Below are 20,454 nucleotides of genomic sequence, written 5' to 3'. Positions count from 1 at the left end.
CTGGTGCTGCCGCAGCGCGCTCCCCCCCGCGCACGGCTCCCCGCCACCGCCGGGGGGCGGGGCCTGAGGGCTGTGGGCGGGGCCCAGGGCGGAGCCTGGCGCTGGTTGGCGGAAGGGGCGGAGTGAGGCGGCGGGGCGGGGCGATGATGGCGGCGGCGGCGGCGGGGCTAGAGGGGGTAGCGGACGTGGAGATCGACGGCGACGGCGTCTTCAAGTACGTGCTGCTGCGCGTGCGCGCGGCCGGCGGGCCCGGGAAGGATGTCGTGCGCGGCCACGGCTGGGCCGAGTACCACGGTGAGGGGCGCGGGGCACCGGCGGCCGCGCTCGGGTGAGGGGAGGCGCGGGCCGGGACGCCGGGGGGTCGGCATCCCCGGTGGGGCGGGCGGGCGGGATCCCCGGTGGGGCTCCATCCCGCGGGTCCGGGGGGACTGGGCGGGGCTGCCCCGGGGACCCCCGTGGGCGGTGGATCAGCCGGTGGGTTCCTGCGCCCCACCCCCCCCTCCCCGCCGTTCGACCCCCGCCCCACGCGTGCATCACCCCACGGCTCCCTCCCCCGCAGCCGACCTCTACGAGCGGACGGCGGAGGAGCTGAAGCAGCAGGGCCTGGGCTGCGAGTGCCTGGGGGGCGGCCGCCTCTCCCACCGCCCCCAGGAGAGGAAGATCCACGTCTACGGGTACTCGGTGGTAAGCGGGGTGCGGCAGGGCGGGGGACACCCACCCGGGGACGCAGCTCGTCCTTCCCGACGGCAGCCCAGGTGACTGTGCCAGCCCCCGGGGCACCGCATCCCCTCGGGAGCAGGGGGCCGGCAGTGCCCACATCCCCCCGGGAGGGTATTGTGATACTGGTGCCACGTTTCCCGTTCCAGGGTGGCACTGTCCCCCTGCCTGGGCGCTGTGCGGTGGCGGGACCCGGCTGAGCTGCCCACGAGCTGCTGCCACCCAGGGATCGGAGCCGATGGGGCTGGCACAGGCACAGGCTGCGCTGCCGGGGGTCTGCCGAGCTCCGCCAGGGGTGGTAACTGCGCCAGCTCAACTTCAAGACCCTCTCCTCCACCAGGGCTTTGGGCGAGCGGACCACTCGGTGACTACGGAGAAGCTGAAAGCCAAGTATCCGGACTATGAGGTCACCTGGGCAGATGAAGGCTACTGACCTGCTCTGGCCGGGCGGCGGCACCAGCCTGGAGCTGGTGTGGCCAGACCCGGTGTCGGGGTGGTGGCAGCAGGCTCGCTGCGCTTAGCAGCGCTCAGGGCTCTCCTGGTTTTAATTTGTGTTGAACTCGCCCGTTCTCCACCATCACCGGACTTCCCCCACACCGTGGGTGCTCCCCACTTCCCCAGCGCAGCAAAGCCTCGGTGAAGCCGGTCGGTGCTCTGCCCCAGCCTCCCTGTGATGAGGGGGTTTGTCCCACACGTGTATGTGAGAATTAAACACGTTAGGGAGCGCAGCTGCTCGCGTGGTCACACGTTCATGTCATGGCTTGGTCTGCTCCTTCCCCCAAGTCAGTGGGAGTGACCCCCTTGGGGTTCCAGCCTCTTGGGGGGCGGGGGGATGCTGAGCCTGGAGCTGGCAGGGTCTGGGGTGGGGACAGCAGAAGGTGTGTCAGGATTAGTGTGGGGAAGGGCTGAAGAGAAAGTGATGGGTTGCATGCCTGGCAGAAGGAAGGGCAGGGTGGTCCCAGGGGAAGGACCACCCTCTTCTCCTGCTGCGAGGAAGATGAGCTGCCTGGGAGTGTGGTTTGGAAGAACATGCCTGTTCCCAGCCTGGCACGTGGTCATGCCTTGAGGTCAAGCATCCTCCTTGACTTCAGCCCTCCGAACAGCCAGGACTCGCTCCTGGTCCCTCAGCATTTCAGGGGGACCCTGCTTGCACTCCCAGTGAGACTGGGAAAAGGTGCTGGGGCCTTCGGTGGCAGGAGAGCTCGAGGGAGATGTGCAGGTCAGGTTGGCGGGGTGGACAGCTCAGTTGCTGTGCCATACAGGGCTGGGGCTGGGGCTGGAGGAACCACACTGTTCTCACCTCATAGAACAGTGCTACAATTCTGTGTGCCCCCAGCTCCTGTCTGGATGCTTTGCCTGCTGCTACCTTCCTGCCTTCCCCTCTTGCCGTCGGGGATGTGGGCTACCTAGACAGGAGACTGTTCCTCTGTGCCCGGAGCCATGCAGGGTTAGCATGACCTGCTGAAGCTCAGCCCCTGTGCCTGATGTCCAGCCCTAAACTCGAAGAGGTAGATCGTGCTGGGTGAGGATGAGCTCCATGCGCTAGGCTGGGGGTGCAGGACCCGCTGCCCAGCTGATAGCTTGGGGCTGGAGCTGTGTCTCTTGCGGAGGATGGCGCCCACCAGCCTTGTGAGGTGGCGGAGGGGGAAGAAAAGGGGCTAAACCCAGGTGCCCAGGACATGCACAATGTTGCACTGGGCCCACTCTAGAAAAATAACTGCTGTGCCGAGACCTCCAAGGTGAGTGTCACCCAACAGCCGTGTGTGCACTGAGTGCTGGGGGCCGTTCGGTGGGGTCTGGGTGCCTTGGTGTTGGTCACGGGGAGGAGCACGGCTTCCCTTCGAGTCACTGAATCACCAACTGTGGAGTCACCTCTGGATGTGGCCAGTCCATCCCCTGGCCACAGCAGGTTGCTCGGGGCTGTGGCCAGGTAGTGTTTGAGCATCTGCGCAGATGTGGACCCCTCTGATTTTGATGATCCTCACAGGAAAAAGGTTTTTCTTAAGATTAAGCAGCATTTTTTGTTCTTGCTTCATTGTTTTCTCTTGCCCGTTCGGGTCACTTGCTGCTCAGAAGATGCTTGGCTCCTCTCCGCTCCCACCTGTCAGGTCTTTATACACACAGGGGACATCCCCCTGCACCTTCCCTTCTCCAGACTGAGCCACCCCGGCGCTCTCAACCTCTCTCATGGGAAGCCCAGTCTCTTCATGATCATCACAGCTGCTAGCTAGATCTCCAGCGTGCCCACGTCTCTAGCAGGGGGGGGTCAGCATCCCCCTGTGTCTCCCCAGCGCAGAGGGGAGGGATCAGACCTGGAGATGCTCTGCCTACGGCATGCAGGAGCCTGGTGGCTGCTTTGCTGGAGACCATGGCTCTGGGTCAGCTTGGTGCCTGCCAGGTGTCCAGGCAGCAGGGGAAGGGCAGGGCTCCTGCCTGGGGGTGCTGCTGGCCCCAGGACGCCCAGCCTGGGAGGGCACAGGGTTGCTGGGTTCCACCTGTCCTGGCTTATGCTGGGGGAAGGAGCTGAACCCTGTGTTTTACTGCGCCTGATGCAATCGCGCTGCAGTCTGTGGTCCAAGGCCATCAGCGAGGAGGGGAGAGACCTCCAGGGTCAGCCTTCAGCAGCAGGGGCCCGTCTCCAGGCACAGGTCCTGCCGGCTGGCAGCGAAGGCAGCAGGGCGATGTCAGCCCCACACAAGCCCTGGCAGCAGCACCCCCTGCCCAGGTGGGGAAACTGAGGCAGGGCAGCGGTTGCCATCACCATTTTGCAATTCCTGTGGTGCTGTGCAGGGATCTGGCTGCCGAGTGATGGCTCCTTCTAGGCTGGACAACCCTTCCTGGGCCTCCTCCAGGTTGTTCTGCCCCAGGAGCGAGTCGGAGCTGTGCCCCTTCACCCTGTGGCAGTCATAAGGTGGGTGGCCCCGATGCTCCTGGAGGACAGGGCAATGCAAGTGGGGGTGAGGGCAGGCTCCTAGGAGCTGGTGGCACCTCTGGGTCCCCAGGGCTGGAGGCTGCTGGCTGGGAAGAGGGGAAGGGCTGGAGGGAGGCTGCTGGCAGCCTGCCAGGCTCTGCGCTGACCTGGGCACTCAGGGCTGCCAGGGTGGGCAGGCTGAGACCCTGCTCCTGCCTGCCATCGGTCCCTGAGGCTGGGCTGTGCAAGGCCAGTTCAGCTGGGTGCTGCGATGGGTTGGGACACTCCTCCTGCCTGTCCCTGCCTCCTCTCTCAGCCGGTCCCAAGTCTCCAGACAAAGTTTTGTTCTGAATTCAAAGCCCCAGCATTTTTATGGCTAAACCTCCTTGGTCCCTGCCTGCCGCGCCTCACCATGGGTGCACCACGAGCCATTTACACCTTTCCTGCCTTGGGGTCGGTCTTTGCACCCCGTTCCCACCGCCCTCCCTGGCCAGGGTGCACCCTGCTGCCAGCCTGTGACTTGCTCCTTGTGCTTAGGGGCTGTTTCGTCCTGTGCTCAGCCACGGCACAGCCCAGGCGGCTGGCAGCATTGCCAGCTCGGCAAGAAGACTTTTCACTTGCAGAGCCGGTGTGTGCCACCAGACTGTGCCATCTGGCCCCGTCCCGGTCAAAGCAGCACCCAGCAGCTTGTCCCGCCTGGAAAAGGGAGGCTGAAGAACAGGGGTTCAGTGGGGAAAAAAGAGCCAAAGGTCTCCCGGGGACACGCAGCTGCCAGCTGGCCACCTGCGATACGGGCAGCAGTGCTGGGAAGGGGGGATGGTGGGTGACTGGGTAATGTCCCAGCCTGGCGAACCGCCTGGCCATAAAGCCCGCTGCCGACGCTGGGGAGCAGATAACGGCGGGGCTAAGTCCAGCACGGAGCAGGTCCTGGGGAGCAGATTCCAGCTCCGGGCTGACGGTGTGGCCTCCCACGCCGGCCCCGTGCCTCCGATTTTACTGAAGCTGAGATGGCGGGACAGGCAGTGCTCACCCTCCTGCTGCTGCTGGGTGAGCTCTGCCAAGGCGGGGGTCCGTCATGCGGTGGGGAGGGAAGGGGCCGTGGGGCCGGCTGCTCTGCTCCATCCCTCCCTGGTGTGGGCTCCCGTGGGGATCGCTGCTTCCCCCAGCTCCGGGGGGGGGGGGGGGGGGGGGGGGGCTGGAGCAGATAGAGCCCAACAAAACCTGCCCCGCGCTCCGCTGGTGAAGGTCAGCACAGGGTTCCCCAGGCCAGGCGAGCGCCGGAGCAGGCAGCGGTGGGGTGGCTATTGCCAACGGCTTTGCTCGGCGTGGGAAGGAAAACGCACGGATTTTCCTGTTTCTCCCAAAATGGGGGGGGGGGGGGGGGGGGCTGAGACTTAGACTTGGAGCAGGGGTGTCAGATCCCAGGCTGGAGGGTCAGTGCCCCAGCCCCAGCGGGCTCTGGCACCCCAGGGGTGTGTGGGAGTGGGGAGATGGCAAGTGGGAGGTGTGGGGGGCTGGCACGGTGCCACAGGGTCCTGTCCAAGGAAGGATGCCACTAAGAGCTCAGCACTCCCCCAGCAGGCTCCCAAACTGGGGAGCCCGGACAAATGTCACCTGCAGGTCACGTGTCCTCTGTCACCTGCTCTGGGCACACACCATGCCCGGATCCTCGCGGGGTTTTCAGCCCCATTGTCTCTCTGGTAGCCAGGACCATCCTCTCCAGAGGGTCTGTGGTCACCAGCAGCTGCAGCAGCTCGGCCAGGCAGCTCTGTGACTTCGTCTGCAACTGCAGCAACTGCTCCGACGAGAATCAGTGTGGTGGGTGCCCGGCCGCCTCAGCCCCTAGCCCCACTCCCTGACCCTGCTCCTGCTCCCGGGGTGAGAGCAGGCGATGGAGCTGGGGGCACTGTGGGTGAAGGTCCCTGGGGTGGCTGCTGGTGTCCAGGGTGGGTGCAGATCCCCAGTGTGGGAGCGGGGGTCCCTGAGGCAGGTGCAGGTCTCCAGGGGAGACTCAACCCTGCCCTGATGCCCCCTCCACCTGCCCTCAGGGTACCTGCGGGGCTCAGCAGCGCTGGGCACCCCCTTCACCTGTGATTTCGAGGAAGGCAACTGTGGCTGGCAGGACGTGAGCACCTCGACTTACAGATGGGTGCGGGGCCGGGCCAGCCTGGCCCTGTGGGGCAGGGGACCCCACTCAGACCATACCCTGGGCACTGACTTGGGTAAGCAGAAGGTGCTCGGCTGGTGAGCAGGCTCTAGGCGCCCACAGCATCACGCTTCTGGCCCATGTGTGCCCTGAAACTGGGTTGCCAGGGCACCCATCCTTGTAGGGCGCAGGGGACGGAGCAGACCCATGGTGGGGCAGGAGCCGTGCCGGCCATGGCTCCAGTGCCATTCCATGGGGCTGCAGCCCCTGCTCTGCTCTCTGCCCTCCCCAGGGTGGTTCATGCTGACCGTGTCCCCCACGGCAAAGACTATGGCCACAGCCTGGCTCAGGTCACCAGTGATGCGGGAAGCAGCTGCCACGTGTGAGATCAGGGCCTGGTACCACCTCTCGGGAAGCGGTGAGGGCACCCATGGTGGGAATGGGTGGGTCTCGAGGTGCCAGGCACGAGCAAGCGACGATGGGGGGCAATGGAGGGGGGACAGGGCCACTGGCACCACGAGATGGGTCCTTGCCATCCTGCTTGGTCTTCCATGCTCCACAAGCAGAGCTGGTGGGACCCAGGGGTCCCGGCCCTGGTCCCCAGAGCTGGCAAGGCTCGGTTCACCCCTGTGGGTACCTCGGGATGCCCAGTGCCAAGGGCCACGTTTTGGGGCTCCCTGCAGGGCTCAGCCAGACAGAGTGGCCAGTGCTGCGTCTGACCATGGCATATGGGGACGAGGTGGTGGGGCTGTGGCAGAGCCCTGAGCGCGGAGGCGAGGGCTGGCACCAGCTGGTCGCCTACCCGGGCCGGATTGTACAGCAGTTCCAGGTGAGACAGGGCAGTGTTGGTACCTGGGCGCTGTCCCTGTGAGCCAGGGCCAGAGGAGCCAGGTGATGTGCTGGGAGCCAAGGATGCCCAGGAAGGTCAGGCAGATGCTCAGCTCATGCCATCCCCACCCTCTCATCGGCAGCTTTTCTTCTCCCTGACACAACCACCCTCACGCGAGGCAGAGCTGGTGCTTGACGACATCGTCTTCAGGAACTGTGGCTTGCAGGGTGAGTCCCACACCCACTGGGATGAGATATGAGCTGGGACCCTTGCAGGGGGGAATCAGTTTGGGCTTTGCACCCCAGGAAAGCTCTTCTGCCACCAGCTGTGTCTGGGGCACCTTGCCCTGGCCAGGGCATGGGGCAGACAGTGAAAGCCTGTCCCCTTGAGCAACCCCATGGAGGGATGTGGGGGGGGGGGCAACATGTGCTCGGGTCCCTGTGGGGCCAGCCATTTGCTGATGGGATGTCCCACCACCCCAGAGCCTCGGCAGCAGGTCTGCAGGCCGGAGGAGAGCCGCTGTGACCGGGGGTCCTGCCTGGCCCAGCACCGCTTCTGTGATGGCACCGACGACTGCGGGGACGGCTCAGACGAGAATGCGACACTGTGCAGTGAGCACCCCTGGCCCCAGGGAGGGGGTCCTGCCCACCAGCCCCCTGGCTGCACAAACAAGCTGAGGGTCTGCCCTGGTGGAGCACAGCCAGGCTGTGGGGCTGGCAGGGGTCACCCCAGCTCTGCCCCACAGCTGTGCAGCCAGAGGGGCAGATTCACCCCCAGGGGTTTGCAGAGGGGTGGCATCAGCCCAGCCCATTGCAGGGACCTCTCTGTCGGGAGGTGGGCCGGCACCCCCAGTTCCTGGGTCACTCTGCCCTCCCTCCCACAGAGTCCTTCACTTTCTGCTCCTTTGAGCAAAATCTCTGCAGCTGGGAGGCTGAGGTCGGGCAGCCAGCATGGGAGAGGAACACAAGCCTGAACCTGGGGACCGCGTACGGCATCCCCACCCGGGACCACAGTAATAACAGCAGGGCAGGTACGCGGCTGGGCACCAGCACCCCAGGGGAGCCCCCCCGCAGGTCCCTGGGGCATCACTGGCCCCGGGGCAGATGTGCCCTCCAGCCCCTGGGGTGATACGTGCCTGGGCTCAGCTTAAGGCTCTACTGGGAAAACAGTGTCTTGCACCCACATGCCCAGCCCAGCACCACTCAGCCCCTTCCTGGTGTCTCCTGCAGGTTTTTTTCTCCACGTGCGCAGCACCTCAGCCACGGGAGCCAGCGGCACGGCACGGCTCAGCAGCCCCACTTTCCAGGCCACCAACTCCTGCTCGGTGAGTCACGGCTGGGACCCCATGCCGCGGTGGCAGGGGATGGGGCTGTGGCTGGCCCTTTGCTGGGGATGGGCAGCAGGTTTGGGGAGGTGGTTTGGTGGTACCTCTGGTGCCCATTGGGAGCTCTGAGCTCCTCCAGCCCCACCTTTGTGAGCACCCCACGGGGTGGCAGCCATGCCATGGGGTGTTGGGGGGCTGCATGCCCTGCCCTGGGGCTTCAGGGCTTGCTCAGACCCTTTCTCATCCTCAGCTTGTGCTGTACTACCACCTGCACGGCTCAGCCACCAGCAGCCTCAACATCTCCTACGTGACCGGCTCCACCAAGCACTTGGTGAGGGAGAGGATGGGGGACCTGGGCAGCTGCTGGGTCCGGGAGAGAGTGGACTTCAACATGACAGGGATCTTCAAGGTGGGCTGGCGCCATGCTGGGACAAGCGGGGCTGCCTGTGGGGTGAGGGGCACAGGGCCACCCCCCATATGCACCCATAGGACTGGGGTTGAACTGGGAACCAGACACCAGAGTTGAGCCTCTGGTGCTGGTGTGTACCGCCCTCATGTCCCTGTGCCCACACCCCTAAATCCCCCTACCAGCCCCCACGACTCTGGGACCACCCCACTTGGAAGGGAGCGGGACTGGGGTGTCTTCATCCATCCCATGTCACCCCATGCCTTTGCACCGTCCGGTCCGCTGTCTCCCATGGCCAACAACACAACAGCTGGGAGGGGACAGTCCCCTCCCAGCTGGCCCTGGAGGGCACCCTGATGGCACCCCAACACCACCCCTGGGCAACCGCAGGCTGTGACTGTGTGCAGGGGCAGCACCATCACCCCAAGCCCACCATGGCCGTGCCAACCCACCCTGGCATCACCTTCCAGCTGCAGCATCGCCCCTGCTCCCAGCAAGTCCCTTCCTGGGGGGGAAGCACGCGTCAGCCGATCACAGCAGCTGAATTCCCCTGTGCCCAGCACCATTGCCCAGCCCCTCCATACTGTGCAAGACCCCATGCTGACGTTGCTGGCGTGGTGCTTCCTTGCAGGTGCTGATCGAGGGGGTGGCCGGCAGCGCAGGGACCGTGGCCATCGATGACTTGATCTTGTCTCCAGGCTGCGTGCGGGCACAGGGTGAGCCAGAGGATGGCTGTCCCCATCCCTGCTTGGGGGCAGGCAGCGGTCCCCAGGTGTCTTGTGCCCATGACACCATCCCCAAAGGACACACCGCAGGGTCTGCCTGTCCATCTGCTCATCATGGTGACCATCCTGGGCACAGCATGGCAAGCGCTCGCCTGGGGCTCACAGACTGGGTTGCCGGCTGTCCTCGTCCTGCAGCTGTGACAGTCCAGCCCTTGTGCTAAAACCTCCTGCCCGAGCCATGTCACACATGCAGCTCTCACTGACACTTTTGGTCCCCTTCGTTTGGTGGCAGCAGGCAGGGCAGGGGCTGGAGGAAATGGCGAGCCAGGGAGATGCTCAGGGACAGGGGACCACAGCTTGAAGGGGGGGTGATGATGATGATGCCAGGCCCTCTCACCGTCGCTGTCCATCTCGGGCTGTTTTGTCATCAGAGAAGCTTTCAACAACGCTGCCGAGTCGGGCAGGTGCTGGCCCCTGCACAGCTGGGGAGGTGGCCTGCGACAGCGGGGGCTGCATCAGCGCAGAGCTGGTCTGTGACTTCGCCGAGACGTGCGCCGACGGCTCTGATGAGAAGCGCTGCGGTGAGAGCCACGGATGGGCTACGGGCTTCCCGGGGGTGGAGTGGCGCAGGCAGCAGAGGGGACCCGGGCACCCCTTGGCTGGCACAGCTGGGGGACACGGGTGCCCGCGCAGCCCCTGGGAAGCCTGGTGTCCTGGTGGGGCTGAGCCTGGGCTTTTGCAGGAGCAACCACCTTCGAGATGGGGGCCGGGGGCTGGCACGACGTCAGCGTGGGGCAGCTGCGCTGGGGCTTGCAGCGCGGCACCGAGCCCACCGACAACGGCCTCACAGGTGAGGCTGCTCCTACCGCCAAGATGGTGCTTTCTGGTCCCCAGCACCGCGGAGCATCCAGGGTGCAGGGTCCCCCCGCTCACACCTGGACTGGGTGGATGGGTGGGGGTGATGCCTGGGCAGGGTGTTGGGCTGGGGGTGCTGCCAGGGATGCAGGACCCCTGCCCCGACCTCTCAGTGTTTCTGTGCCCAGGAGCTTTCCTGGCCGTCCAGGCAGGAGAAGGACAAATGGTGGCTGCTGCGAAGGCACGCACGCCTGTGCTGGGTCCTTCCAGCCCCGCCTGTGCCATGGAGATGAGCTACCGCATGCGCAGCAGCCCCCAAGGTAAGCCCCCTGCTCATCCTGGGGTGCCCTGCCTGCTCCGTGTCCCCTCTGCTCACCCCGGGGTGCCCTGCCCGCTCCCTACTCCACCATGTCATGGGGCAGAGCCCCCCACACCTGCCTTTGCTGCCCCCAGCCTCACTCTGCCCCCTCACGCCATCCTGGAGCCAGAGTGTCCCCATCCCTGTCCCCTGTGACTGTGGGTGGGTTCTGGGCCCTGGGGCAGCTCCCAGGGGGTGGCCCGGGGGTGCCAGTGCCCACGGACTCTGCACCACCTCTCGTCCCAGGCTTCCTTGCCGTCAGTGTCATGGATCACACCACTGGTACCACCCACCTGGCCTGGCACGTGCAGGGGCACGATGGCACAGCCAAGGGACGTGTCCGTGTCCCACTGGGAGAGAGGACCCGACCCTTCCAGGTGCAGCCAGGGGCACGGGGACCAGCTCGGCTGGCTGCTGGCAGGGCAGTGCCAGCGCTGCCTGGGCTCACCGCCACTGCCGTGCTGCCCCCAGGTCGAGCTGCTGGCGCTGGTGGATCTGCAGGACTCCGAGAGTGCTGCCATCGACAACGTGACGTTCTTGCAGTGCCACCCCAGTGTGGTGCCACCGGGAGCCACAGGTACGGCCAGGGGCATGAGGGCAGGGAGGGCGGCTGCAGGCAGGAGGGGATATTGGCCCCCTCACCAGCAGAAATGGATGATGCTCTCATGGGAGCTGTCTGATGGCTGTCACCCTGTCCCCAGCCCAGGGACAGAACTGTGGTGCAGAAGCTCTGGGGCTGGGGCCAAGCATGCATCCTGCCCCGGGACCCCGCATGGGGTGAACCTGGGGAGTGGGGTGTGGAACCAGAGAGAAAGGGGAGTTGGGGGGACCTATTTGCTTTTGGGGTGCCTTGTCCCCACTCCCTCACCACCATCACCTCTCTCCGGCCAGAGTTGTCCTGCAACTTTGAGAGGGGCATGTGTGGCTGGTACCAGGATCGGTCCAGTGACTTCGGATGGGTCCGCAGCACGGGGCAGGGGCAGGGCTCCGACCACACCACTGGCTCAGGTAAGGAGCTGGCTCATCTCCTGGGGAGACAGCCCAGGGCACCCCACAGCCTCCTGTCCCCAGGGCTGGGACGTGCCACACGCACTCCAGGCAGCCCCATGCCCATGGGTCGAGCTTGGCCGGGGCAGCCGGGGGACACCCAGATCCAGGACCAGGGTGCAGGGGAGGCAGGTGCAGCTCAGAGCACCCCTGTCCATGTCTCCTCCACCCTGGCTGTCCCTGACACGCAGGCTACTTCTTGGCTGTGGACCCCTCTGCGCCAGGGAGCTGCGGGCAGCGGGCACAGCTTGTCACCTACCCCCAGGAGCCCGCCACCACCCCGCGCTGCCTCTCCTTCTGGTACCGTCTGGCCGGCCCGCAGATTGGTATGTAGCCCTGTGGTATCCTCCAGGGGATGCCTCAGCCAGGCTCTCCTCCCCTGGGGACAGCAGGGTCCCCGAGGCGTGCAGGATGGCTGCCTGATGCTCCCCTTGCCCAGGCACCCTGAACCTGAAACTGCGGCTGGAGGGAGCAGAGGAGATGGTGCTATGGACTCAGCGGGGGACCCACGGCAGCGTCTGGCACCGAGGACGGGCGATGCTGCCTGCCACGGGCCAGCAGCGGTACCGGGTGAGAACCGGGTGTCCCCGTCCCCCCCCCCCATGCGCCCAGGTATGGGGCATGGGGCCAGCTGACACCGCTGCCTCGGTGGCAGGTGGCCTTCGAGGCACTGCGGGATGGGTTCCTGGGGGACATGGCGCTGGATGACCTGGCGCTGACAGCGGGGCCCTGCGGGGCTGAGCTCTCCTGCTCCTTTGAGGCGGATGCCTGCGGGCTGGTGGCCAGCGGGCAGCGCACCTGGCTGCGGCAGAGCAATGGCACCGGCACCACTGCCGGCCCCCCGGCTGACCACAGCACTGGCACTGCCACAGGTATCGGGGACACGGCTTCCTGGGGCTCTGGGGGAGCCCTGCTGCCTGCCCTGCCTGCCCTGAGTGCCCTTCTGGCCTTCACACCAGCCCTCCCTGCCTGCCCTGTGCCCTCTCTGCCCTCCCTGCCTGCCCTGCCTGCCCTGCCTGCCCTCCCTGCCTGCCCTGCCCAGGACGTGCGGAGGGCACTGCTCTACAGGGCTGCCTAGACCCAGAGTTTCCAAGACCCAGAGATCCCCAACAGGGGTGGGATCCCCAGCCCCAGTGGTCCCCTGGTGCCCACCCTGGGGCACCGTGGCACAGAAGCTCATGGCACAGCGGCTTCTCTCTCCCAGGCCATTACATGGTGGTGAGCATGGACAGGGGCTCCCTGCCTGCAGGGGACATAGCTGCCCTCATCTCCCAGCCCTACCAGTCCTCCATGCCCGCCCAGTGCCTGGCCTTCTGGTACCAGCTGAGTGCCGGGACCCCAGGTGAGCACCGGGACCCCCCTGAGGCTGGCCCTGGGGGCACCTCCAGATGGGTGGGGGTCCTGCATGGCATGGCTCTGGACCCCCCCCCTCCACGGTGGGTGCCCTGGACAGGCTCCCTCGGGGTCTCCGTGGAGCAGAGCGGGGTGCGGAGGAAGGTGATGAGCGTGAGCGCCGGGGAGGGGTACGCCTGGCACCGCAGCCATGTCACCGTCCTGCCGGATGGGGACTGGCAGGTGAGATGGGGCAGGGTGCTGGGGACCTTGCAGCAGCGGGGGGACAGGCTGGGGATGACAAGGGGGGTGTGGCAGCTGCCAGCCTCAGCATACCCCCCTGCCCACCCCTCCGGCAGGTGATATTTGAGGTGGTGGGAGCTGGGGGTGACCATGGGTACATTGCACTGGATGACCTGCATGTGTCGGACGGAGCCTGCCCTGAGCCAGGTGAGAGCCCACGTCGCGGGGGCACAGTGGGCTGGACAGGGTGGGCTGGAGCACCCCATGGGGGCACGCAGCTGTGGGAATGGGGACAGCCTGTCCCATCCATCATGGCTCTGTCCTGAGCCTGGCCTGGCCCAAAGCTGGGGGCGGTGGGGAAGGGGGCCGGGGTCTCCCAGCGCAGAGCGGTGGGTGCTTGCAGCGCTGGGTGCGTCACAGCCCCCTCTTTACTCCCAGCATCCTGTGACTTCGAGCGGGATATGTGTGGCTGGACCAGCCCCTCGGACCCCCGCCTGCACAGCTTCGCCTGGGGCTGGAAAAGCGGGGTCCCCCTCACCAAGTACCCTGGCCCCGAGCAGGATCACACCCTGGGCACAAGGAATGGTAGGAGACACCCATCCATCCCAGGTCACCCTGGCATGGCTGGAGTGAGCAAGAGGACCTGGGGGTCACCTGTGAATATCCCCCCCAGCACGTCCTGGGGGGCCTGGCTCCACAGCAGCCCCTACCCCTCCTTGCCCGAGATGGACAGCTCGGTCCCAAAGGCCGTGAGGAGTGTGGCTGGGGGGGTGCATTCCTCCAGCCATTGCTCTGGGTGTTTTGGGGAGCAGGGTGGGCTGCAGAACTGGGGAACACCCTGTGCTGTGTCCCTGCCCAGGTCACTACGTGCACTTCGACACCAGTGTGCTGGGCCCCGGGGGCACCAGTGCCTGGCTGGAAAGCCAGCACCTGCCTGCTGCTGCCGACTCCTGCCTGCGGTTCTGGTACCACATGGACATCCCAGAGCACCTCTGTAAGCACTGCCAGGCAGGGAGCAGGTGCTGTCCCCAGGGAGTGTGTCATGAGCCCCAGTGGGTATGGGGGGGCTCAGCCAGGAGCTGCAAACCCCCTCCCCACCCATGGGACCGTAGACACTGGTTCAGCTCCAGCTGGCCGCTGGGGATGTGCCATTCCTGCTGGGTGCTGCCATCCCAGCGGAGGATGGCACAGCCGGGAGGGCACGGTGGCTCTCGGGGGGGCTCCAGGTGGTCATTGATGCTGTGGCACCTGTGTTCCCCCACACTGCAGCCTGCGGGGAGCTGCGGGTGATGCTGCACAGCGTGGCAGGGCAGCGCACGGTGTGGAGCATGGTGGGGCATCAGAGCCGGGGCTGGCAGGGCGCTGTGGTGCCTGTGCGGAGCCCCAGCGAGTTCCAGGTGAGCACAGGGTGCAGTGTGCCCTCTGGGCGCGCAGGGTGTCCTCACCATGCATCAGCCCCCCAGATCCCATCTTCCCCCACAGATCATCTTTGAGATCACTGCACGGAGGTGGCCAATGGAGGGGACGGTGGCACTGGATGACATTGTGTACAGCGCCAGGGAGGGCTGTCATTCCAGCCTGGAGGTGCCAATGGAAGGTGCAGGGCTCGTTCTGGCTGTGAAAGGTCAAGCTGGTGCTCAGGGTGCTGGTGCCAAGGTTGTGCTGGAGCCAGCTCTCCTGGGTGGTTGGTCAAGCCTAGCAGCATCCCTTCTCCCTACAGAGAAATCCTCCAGCAGCCTTGTGGTAGAGGTGGCACTCGGTCTTCTCCTGGCCATCATCATCCTGGCGCTGGTGGCTGCTGGAGGCCGGTACTGGCTGAAGCAGCGAGGGCTGGCGAGCAGGACACTGGCAGAGAGCAACACTCCCCAGGGCTTTGACAACATCACTTTTCGAGATGTAAGGGCAGGGGTGAAAGGCTGTCCTGCTTGCCCCCAACTGCGCCAAAACAGCATTTTCCTAGAAGCTCAGCAAATCCCAGAAGGCTCCCTCTGAGCCTGCACTCTGCCAACACATCAAGGAGGTGCAAAGGGCTCTGCCTCTTATCTGGTTGCTGGCAAACGAGTGATCCCCAGCTGTAAGACTGACCTAGAAACGCTGCTGCTGCCATCAGGTAGTTGCTCCAGAAAAAGCTGAGGTTGCGATCCTCCTCCCCCCGAGCCCTGCAGGGAGCGAGCCGCGCAAACGTTGCTCATCCTCTTCAAGCCCCTAACTCAAAAATGGGAGAGGCAGTTTAAGTTACAGTTTCCTTCAACAGGTTTGGTGCCACATAGTCCGCAGCAGATCCACCAGCCCCAGGACTGACCCCAAAAGAGGCTGTGGAGCCCCCTAAGCGTGCTGTGGGGTTTGGTTCCTCTACTGGGGTCACAGTGGGCTGGCACACGGGTTCTCCCCTCTGCAGCCTGGAAGAAGTCCTTGCATTCTTCAAATTAGACACAGCCTATGCTGATTGTAACCGATTCTCGTTCACCTTTCTTTACAGGACAAGGTCATTATCTCTTCAGTGCCAAAAGAGGGGGATGAGGATTGAAACCAGCCAGCAGCATTAACTGCCTACTCATGCCCGCAGGGCACACACAAGGCAGGGCACCCCTCCAGCAAGACCTCACACTCTAGCAGCTGCCTCCGGTTCACAGCATCCAACACTGGGGAGCTGCTGCAGGCACTCACCCCCGGGGTGCTGGCCCCACAGAGGGACGTGCCGCTGCCTCCACTACCTCCAAGCACTCGGGAAAAGCTTTTTTTTTGTTTGTTTGTCTTTTGTAACATGAACTTTCTGCTCCAAGCCATAGTGACCTGCCTGTGCTTTGACAGGCGCTGTCAGCAGGAGTTGCTTGCAGCGACCATCCTCATCTGAGCAGGGTCCTGGCTGTGGAAGGGGGTGAAGTGCAGAGTCCTGGCCTCCCTCCAGGCTGGGCAGGTCAGTGGGTGCTGCGTGGGGTACGAGCACACCCTTCCCACACTCAGGATTAAGCACAAAAGCTCCCAGTGCACAGAGCCACCGTGGGGAGGAAGCCCAGTGCTTCTGCTGGTTTTGGAGGAGGGGGGCTGGGGAGGGTGGGAGACAGAGCAGGGGTCACCATGCAGCTCACCCCAGAGCAGAGAGCAGCCCTGACCCTGCTGCAATTTGCGTTTAGTTGTTGTTGGGAAAAAGAAATACGCTCCTAGGCACAGGCTGGGTGGGCTCAGGACCTGGGCGCCCACAGCTGCACCCAGGCCACCTCCCTTTCCCCACTAGCTTTCAAAACTTAAAATTTAATACTGTGCAAGTCCTAAGTAGCCCATGGCCAAACATGCCACCCAAGTTCAACAGCAGACCGACCGGTTCAGCCTGCGTGCAGGTGAGCAGTCCATCAGGGATCCTCCTGTCCTCAACCCCAAGCTTGTCCGGAGGGGAGCGGGGTGTCCTGCTTTCCCAGCTTGTGACTGAAACCCGTTTTTCCTCTCACCCTGCTGCAGACAGCTCTCCCTCCAGCTCTGTCCCACTTAAGTTATGCCACAGTCACATCAAACTCCACCACAGCACTGCCCTGGCAGTGCCCGGCTGAGCTCGTGGGAGCTGGGTAAGGGCAGAGGAGAGAGATAAGGAGGGCTCAGGCTTCCTATCAATTGCCCAACTGAGTGTCTCTGCATCTGCCTTGCTCTGTAAAACTCGACAGACTCCACTCACCTCCACACAGGATAAACCCACAGTATTGATTTCATCTCTGGGCTACAAGCCAGAGCTGCAGTGCTCACTGACAGGGAAAGGAGCAGAGCAGCCAGGAAGGCTGTGACAGCACGGCCGTTACCCCAGACATTCCGGTTAGTCCCATTAATTATGCTTCCAGAACGAAGAGGGTGCTGCAGCTCCAGTCATGCCCAACCAAAATTTACTACCAGCTGGTAAACACGCAGCAACTACCCTGTGCAACTGAAGGGTATCAAACTTTATTATAGATCTCTTTAAAACAGGCTGGAAGGAACAAACAAAAATGTCATTGAGATGCAGTGACTGAGTCATCATTTCAAATGCAGACACTGACCAAGCCCCAACTCTCCCAAATTATTCATATATAATATATCCCACCCATCCCCCAAGTTGTTTCAATTAAATGACCACATTTCAGACCACCCCAAGTGTCTTAACATTAGCTGCTTCTAAACACCAAGATGCACATGTTTTCTGGCAAATCAGATGCAGTATTTTTTTGGGTTTAGTTCCTCAATCTCTGGAAAGGAGGAAGGAAAAACAAAATCAGGAAAATCGCTTCTTTAAGGTTGCCTTTTTACAGCAGGTACAGATTCGGCAGATTTCCCCCCCCCAAAGCAAGTCTGAAACCCTCTTGTTCAGCTTGGCAATACGAAGAGAGATTCTGGTGGTTAAGGAGAACCAGCCAGACGAGATCAGTCTGAACAAACTGATTTCGAGGCTTTGTTGTCATTTCCCTTTGGGGCCAGTTTCCAGCGGTTTTCCAATATCCTTCCCACGGAGTTTAAGGCCTGGAATAAGACAAAGGAGATGACCACCATCAGCTGCCACCAGCATTCGATCATTCACCCGGTAACTTTATTTCCTCAAATTTTTACTATAAGGAAGAGAACATTAAAAAAAAAAAAAGGAAAAAAGAAAAGAAAAGAGGGCAGGGGAACCACAGTTAGGGAGAATCCTGCTTTAGTTTCCAGGAGCACCAGCCTTGTTTCAGACAAAGCTGCTCCAATTCTTGCTTGTGCGACAGCTATCTTCCTAGGAAACGGTATCTGAACTGGCCTGGGAGAGTAACATCAATGCTGCTGGCTGCAAGATACTTCCCCAAGTATAATCAGGCCTTCATGGGTCTCGGTATCTCATTGATTCAGGGTGGGAGGGAAGCATGCAGGGGTGGTCCCCAGCGCACGGTCCCATGCATGAAGATGAAGAATGAAAGAGAACAAGAGTTCTGAGTTTTGTTTTCAGTCAGCAGATGTGTTATCAGAACACAGCTTAATGACACTGCACTCACAATAATCTACAGCCAGCAACGGTTCCCTGACTTACATTTCCCTGAAAATGTAAGTAATTTAAACTAAAATATCCCTCCTAGGCACAAAAATGTTGTCATTATTTTCAAAAGCTCCTTTCTTGACTTACCAATGGCTCTTTCGATCTTGCCCATAACCTGGTTATTGGGGATTGCTCTTCCTGATTCGTAGTCAGCAATAACTTGTGGTTTTTCATTGATTTTCTAAAAAGAGAAGATGCATCTCAAACACTAGCTGCATAGACAGCAAACACTCAGCACCAGCCCCCTAGTACTCACACAGGTAAGTAACAGCCTCTAATCATGCCAGGATCAGAAGACAGTGCTACTTCCAGGCCCACTCCCACCACCACTATTGCCTCTCTCCAGTATTTTGAATGTCACAGTGATGGCGATGCCCATCCTGGACAGGCTTCTACTTCCCTCAGCTTCCCAGGAGGAGCAGTAATGGTATGTACTGCTGTTCCTTAAGACAGCAGCGAGCTTCTGAACACTGCATCGGGCCCAGATGGTAGAAAAAACTCACATCAGTGCTGAGTTGATGGGAGGAGAGGGAGGAAAAAAAGGCTCCTACCAGCTCACCAGCCACAGCAATACCCTGTCTCCAAGCAGGTGTCCAAGGGCTGCATAGATAAGCCCCTGTAACATTTCCTAGATAACCAATGCTGCCTAGAGATCAGACATCAGAGATAGCAATGTTCACCAAACTTCTTGCTCATGATATCATCCCACTGCAACTGCCCACGAGGAGATAGGAAAAACCTTCACCTTTTCCCTGAGGTGCCTAAACCTGCCTCAGGAAGCAGGAGCAGAGGCCAGCAGGCCCCGGGCTGTACTCACTGTAGCCAAGTCCTTCTGCGTCATGCCCTTGCTCTGTCGGCCCTGCTGGATCACTTTGCCCACCTCCAGGGGAACTCTGTCATGGTGCAACTCTTCTGTTTCTCGGTCGAGCTTGGCAGTGTTCTTTGTAATAAAGTGTTGTTTGTTTTGGCCTGCTGCCCCTATCATTCAAAGCAAGAACAAAACAAAAAAAAAAAAACAAACAAACAACCCAAGGACAAACAAAACAAGCTCAGAGCTGCGCCAAAAAGTACCAAAATGTTTTTTTCTCATTACTCAGCTGCCCAGGATCCCAGGGAGCTTTCAAGATTTCAACATGTCAACATCAGCACTGACCTCAACCAGATCCTGCCTGTCAGAGAACATGTTATCTTAATCCTGTTAATGCTGAGGTCTAAACACAGCCATGCAGAGTTCTTGCCTTTCTCTGCTTCACATCCAAACTTCCCTCCAAGTAGGCAAATTCTTGCTGTTGCTTGAGGATACAATATTCCAGCATCATTCCAGACACACATTTGTGCTACAGTGTGTGAGGGTTAATATTTGAACTCGAACCATGTTTGCTTCAGGTATAAGGTAGCATGAATAAGTGGCTTTCAATCAGTTTTCTGATTCTTTTTATAAGTAAACTTTAACCATACTTAGTTTTGCTGGAAGTCTAAGGTTCAAAAGCCATGTTATTTGTTTTGTCGCAGTTACAGCATTTAAGTCACAGTTTGACCCCTTTCTTTCACATTAGTTTCTGACATTCAGTCTCTTGGTAAAGCTGACTAAATCTCATTCAAGGATCATCTATTTCCAACCATCACAATCTCATCCCTATGGTGAGAGAACCTGAGAATTTCCACTGGGCAGAAACCCAGGAATTTTAAAGAGCAACGCCACAGGAAGAGAAGCAGACGTTGAACTCCTTAAGCCTGTGTTATCAACAGGAGAAACTAGCTGCAAAAATTGGAAGTTTTAAGTTTTGCCATCGTGAAAGCTCCTCCGAGATCGTTGCAGACACTAGCCAAAGTGCAGCCTCTGGGCAACCAGAAACTCGGAGCTGGCTACTGGGGAGCGCTCCAGGGTGCCTAGTGGTGCTGGGGTTTGTGTGGCCCCAGTTCGGCCGACCTTTGACTTAGCTGGGAGTGCTGCCTTCTGCCCCGCCCCCACCCCGCGCTTGGGGGGACCGGGCCGGGCCCACCTGCCACCCCCCCCCGCCGGCTGCCTGGGGAGCCAGGCCGCGGGATACCCACACTTCTTGGAGGTCTCCACGTCCTCTCCACGCCGCTGGGCCGCTAGGATCGCCTGGGGAGAGTAAACGTGCCTAGGTGAGCGCCGCCCCCCCCCGCAACCCTCCCTCCACAGCAGCCGGGCCTCGGCCGCAGGCTCGCCCGGGCCTCGGCCCCGCGAGGCCCCGGCCCCCGGCCGCTCCGCCGCCAGCCCCCCGCTGACCTGCTTGGACTTGGCCTGGGCCGCGCTCGGGCCCTTCTTGCGCAGCACCGTGACCGTGTCCCAGTCGCTCTCCGCCATGGCACCGGCTCTGACCCCGCCCGCCGCCGTCCCGGCCGCGCCCGCCGCTCCGGGGCCACAGCCCAACGACCGCGCCCCGGGAGGCGGGGCCAGCCGCCGTTGCTCACGCTGATAGGACAGCACGCACGCCCTTCAGGAAAGGCGGCCTCTCATTAGCGGGGAGAGACGCGACGCAGCGGGCGGGACTTCTGGGTCCTCAAGGGAATTCG

General features: G+C 62.0%; 3 protein-coding genes across 15 annotated transcripts; 2 read left to right on the top strand and 1 right to left on the bottom strand.

The window, feature by feature from the left end:
- Window positions 1-131: 131 nt before the first annotated feature.
- PHPT1 (phosphohistidine phosphatase 1) lies at window positions 132-1,445 on the top strand. Its single transcript, XM_080402263.1, has 3 exons — window positions 132-294; window positions 560-684; window positions 1,058-1,445. Exons 1-3 carry the CDS (start codon window positions 144-146, stop codon window positions 1,148-1,150), a joined length of 369 nt encoding a protein of 122 aa, XP_080258389.1. The 5' UTR covers window positions 132-143; the 3' UTR covers window positions 1,151-1,445.
- Window positions 1,446-1,547: 102 nt separating this feature from the next.
- On the top strand, window positions 1,548-17,198 carry MAMDC4 (MAM domain containing 4). Of its 13 annotated transcripts, XM_080402163.1 has the most exons (28): window positions 5,002-5,446; window positions 5,677-5,850; window positions 6,067-6,192; window positions 6,458-6,603; window positions 6,746-6,830; window positions 7,086-7,214; window positions 7,487-7,633; window positions 7,833-7,927; window positions 8,178-8,336; window positions 8,965-9,049; window positions 9,490-9,639; window positions 9,801-9,908; window positions 10,102-10,233; window positions 10,518-10,648; window positions 10,743-10,848; window positions 11,163-11,279; window positions 11,510-11,644; window positions 11,758-11,888; window positions 11,974-12,190; window positions 12,523-12,660; window positions 12,772-12,893; window positions 13,010-13,100; window positions 13,332-13,478; window positions 13,753-13,887; window positions 14,163-14,290; window positions 14,376-14,490; window positions 14,614-14,789; window positions 15,373-17,198. In XM_080402163.1, the coding sequence occupies exons 1-28, from the start codon at window positions 5,236-5,238 to the stop codon at window positions 15,418-15,420; spliced, it is 3,684 nt and encodes a 1,227-aa protein (XP_080258289.1). In that variant the 5' UTR covers window positions 5,002-5,235; the 3' UTR covers window positions 15,421-17,198. The 13 variants fall into 13 exon arrangements, 12 of the variants coding, with proteins under 12 accessions (XP_080258292.1, XP_080258289.1, XP_080258287.1 ...); XM_080402161.1 differs by having other exon boundaries at window positions 9,490-10,233; window positions 12,523-12,893; window positions 14,376-17,198; XM_080402162.1 differs by lacking the exon at window positions 11,974-12,190 and having other exon boundaries at window positions 10,743-11,644; window positions 12,523-12,893; window positions 14,376-17,198.
- Window positions 16,799-20,325, bottom strand: EDF1 (endothelial differentiation related factor 1). Its single transcript, XM_080402271.1, has 5 exons — window positions 20,168-20,325; window positions 19,969-20,020; window positions 18,731-18,891; window positions 18,001-18,094; window positions 16,799-17,372 (listed from the first exon to the last, which is right to left on the bottom strand). The coding sequence occupies exons 1-5, from the start codon at window positions 20,243-20,245 to the stop codon at window positions 17,311-17,313; spliced, it is 447 nt and encodes a 148-aa protein (XP_080258397.1). The 5' UTR covers window positions 20,246-20,325; the 3' UTR covers window positions 16,799-17,310.
- Between the last annotated feature and the right edge of the window lie 129 nt (window positions 20,326-20,454).

The sequence above is a fragment of the Falco punctatus genome (genome assembly GCF_963210335.1).
Source record: "Falco punctatus genome assembly, chromosome: 9".
NCBI classification, from domain to species: Eukaryota; Metazoa; Chordata; class Aves; order Falconiformes; family Falconidae; genus Falco; species Falco punctatus.
The sequence above is the reverse complement of the archived record's forward strand: the minus strand, read 5'-3'. Positions and strand labels throughout refer to the sequence as shown.

Excerpts from the sequence above, each read along its gene's own strand:
- PHPT1 (XM_080402263.1), top strand. The coding sequence starts at position 144 with ATGATGGCGGCGGCGGCGGCGGGGCTAGAGGGGGTAGCGGACGTGGAG. Across the intron at positions 295-559 it reads CGGCTGGGCCGAGTACCACG|CCGACCTCTACGAGCGGACG; the intron begins GTGAGGGGCGCG and ends CCTCCCCCGCAG. Across the intron at positions 685-1,057 it reads ACGTCTACGGGTACTCGGTG|GGCTTTGGGCGAGCGGACCA; the intron begins GTAAGCGGGGTG and ends CTCCTCCACCAG.
- MAMDC4 (XM_080402160.1), top strand. The coding sequence starts at position 5,236 with ATGTCACCTGCAGGTCACGTGTCCTCTGTCACCTGCTCTGGGCACACA. Across the intron at positions 5,447-5,676 it reads CTCCGACGAGAATCAGTGTG|GGTACCTGCGGGGCTCAGCA; the intron begins GTGGGTGCCCGG and ends ACCTGCCCTCAG. Across the intron at positions 11,645-11,757 it reads TCTGGCCGGCCCGCAGATTG|GCACCCTGAACCTGAAACTG; the intron begins GTATGTAGCCCT and ends CCCCTTGCCCAG.
- EDF1 (XM_080402271.1), bottom strand. The coding sequence starts at position 20,245 with ATGGCGGAGAGCGACTGGGACACGGTCACGGTGCTGCGCAAGAAGGGC. Across the intron at positions 18,095-18,730 it reads CGCAGAAGGACTTGGCTACA|AAAATCAATGAAAAACCACA; the intron begins GTGAGTACAGCC and ends TTCTCTTTTTAG. Across the intron at positions 17,373-18,000 it reads CAAGATCGAAAGAGCCATTG|GCCTTAAACTCCGTGGGAAG; the intron begins GTAAGTCAAGAA and ends GTCTTATTCCAG.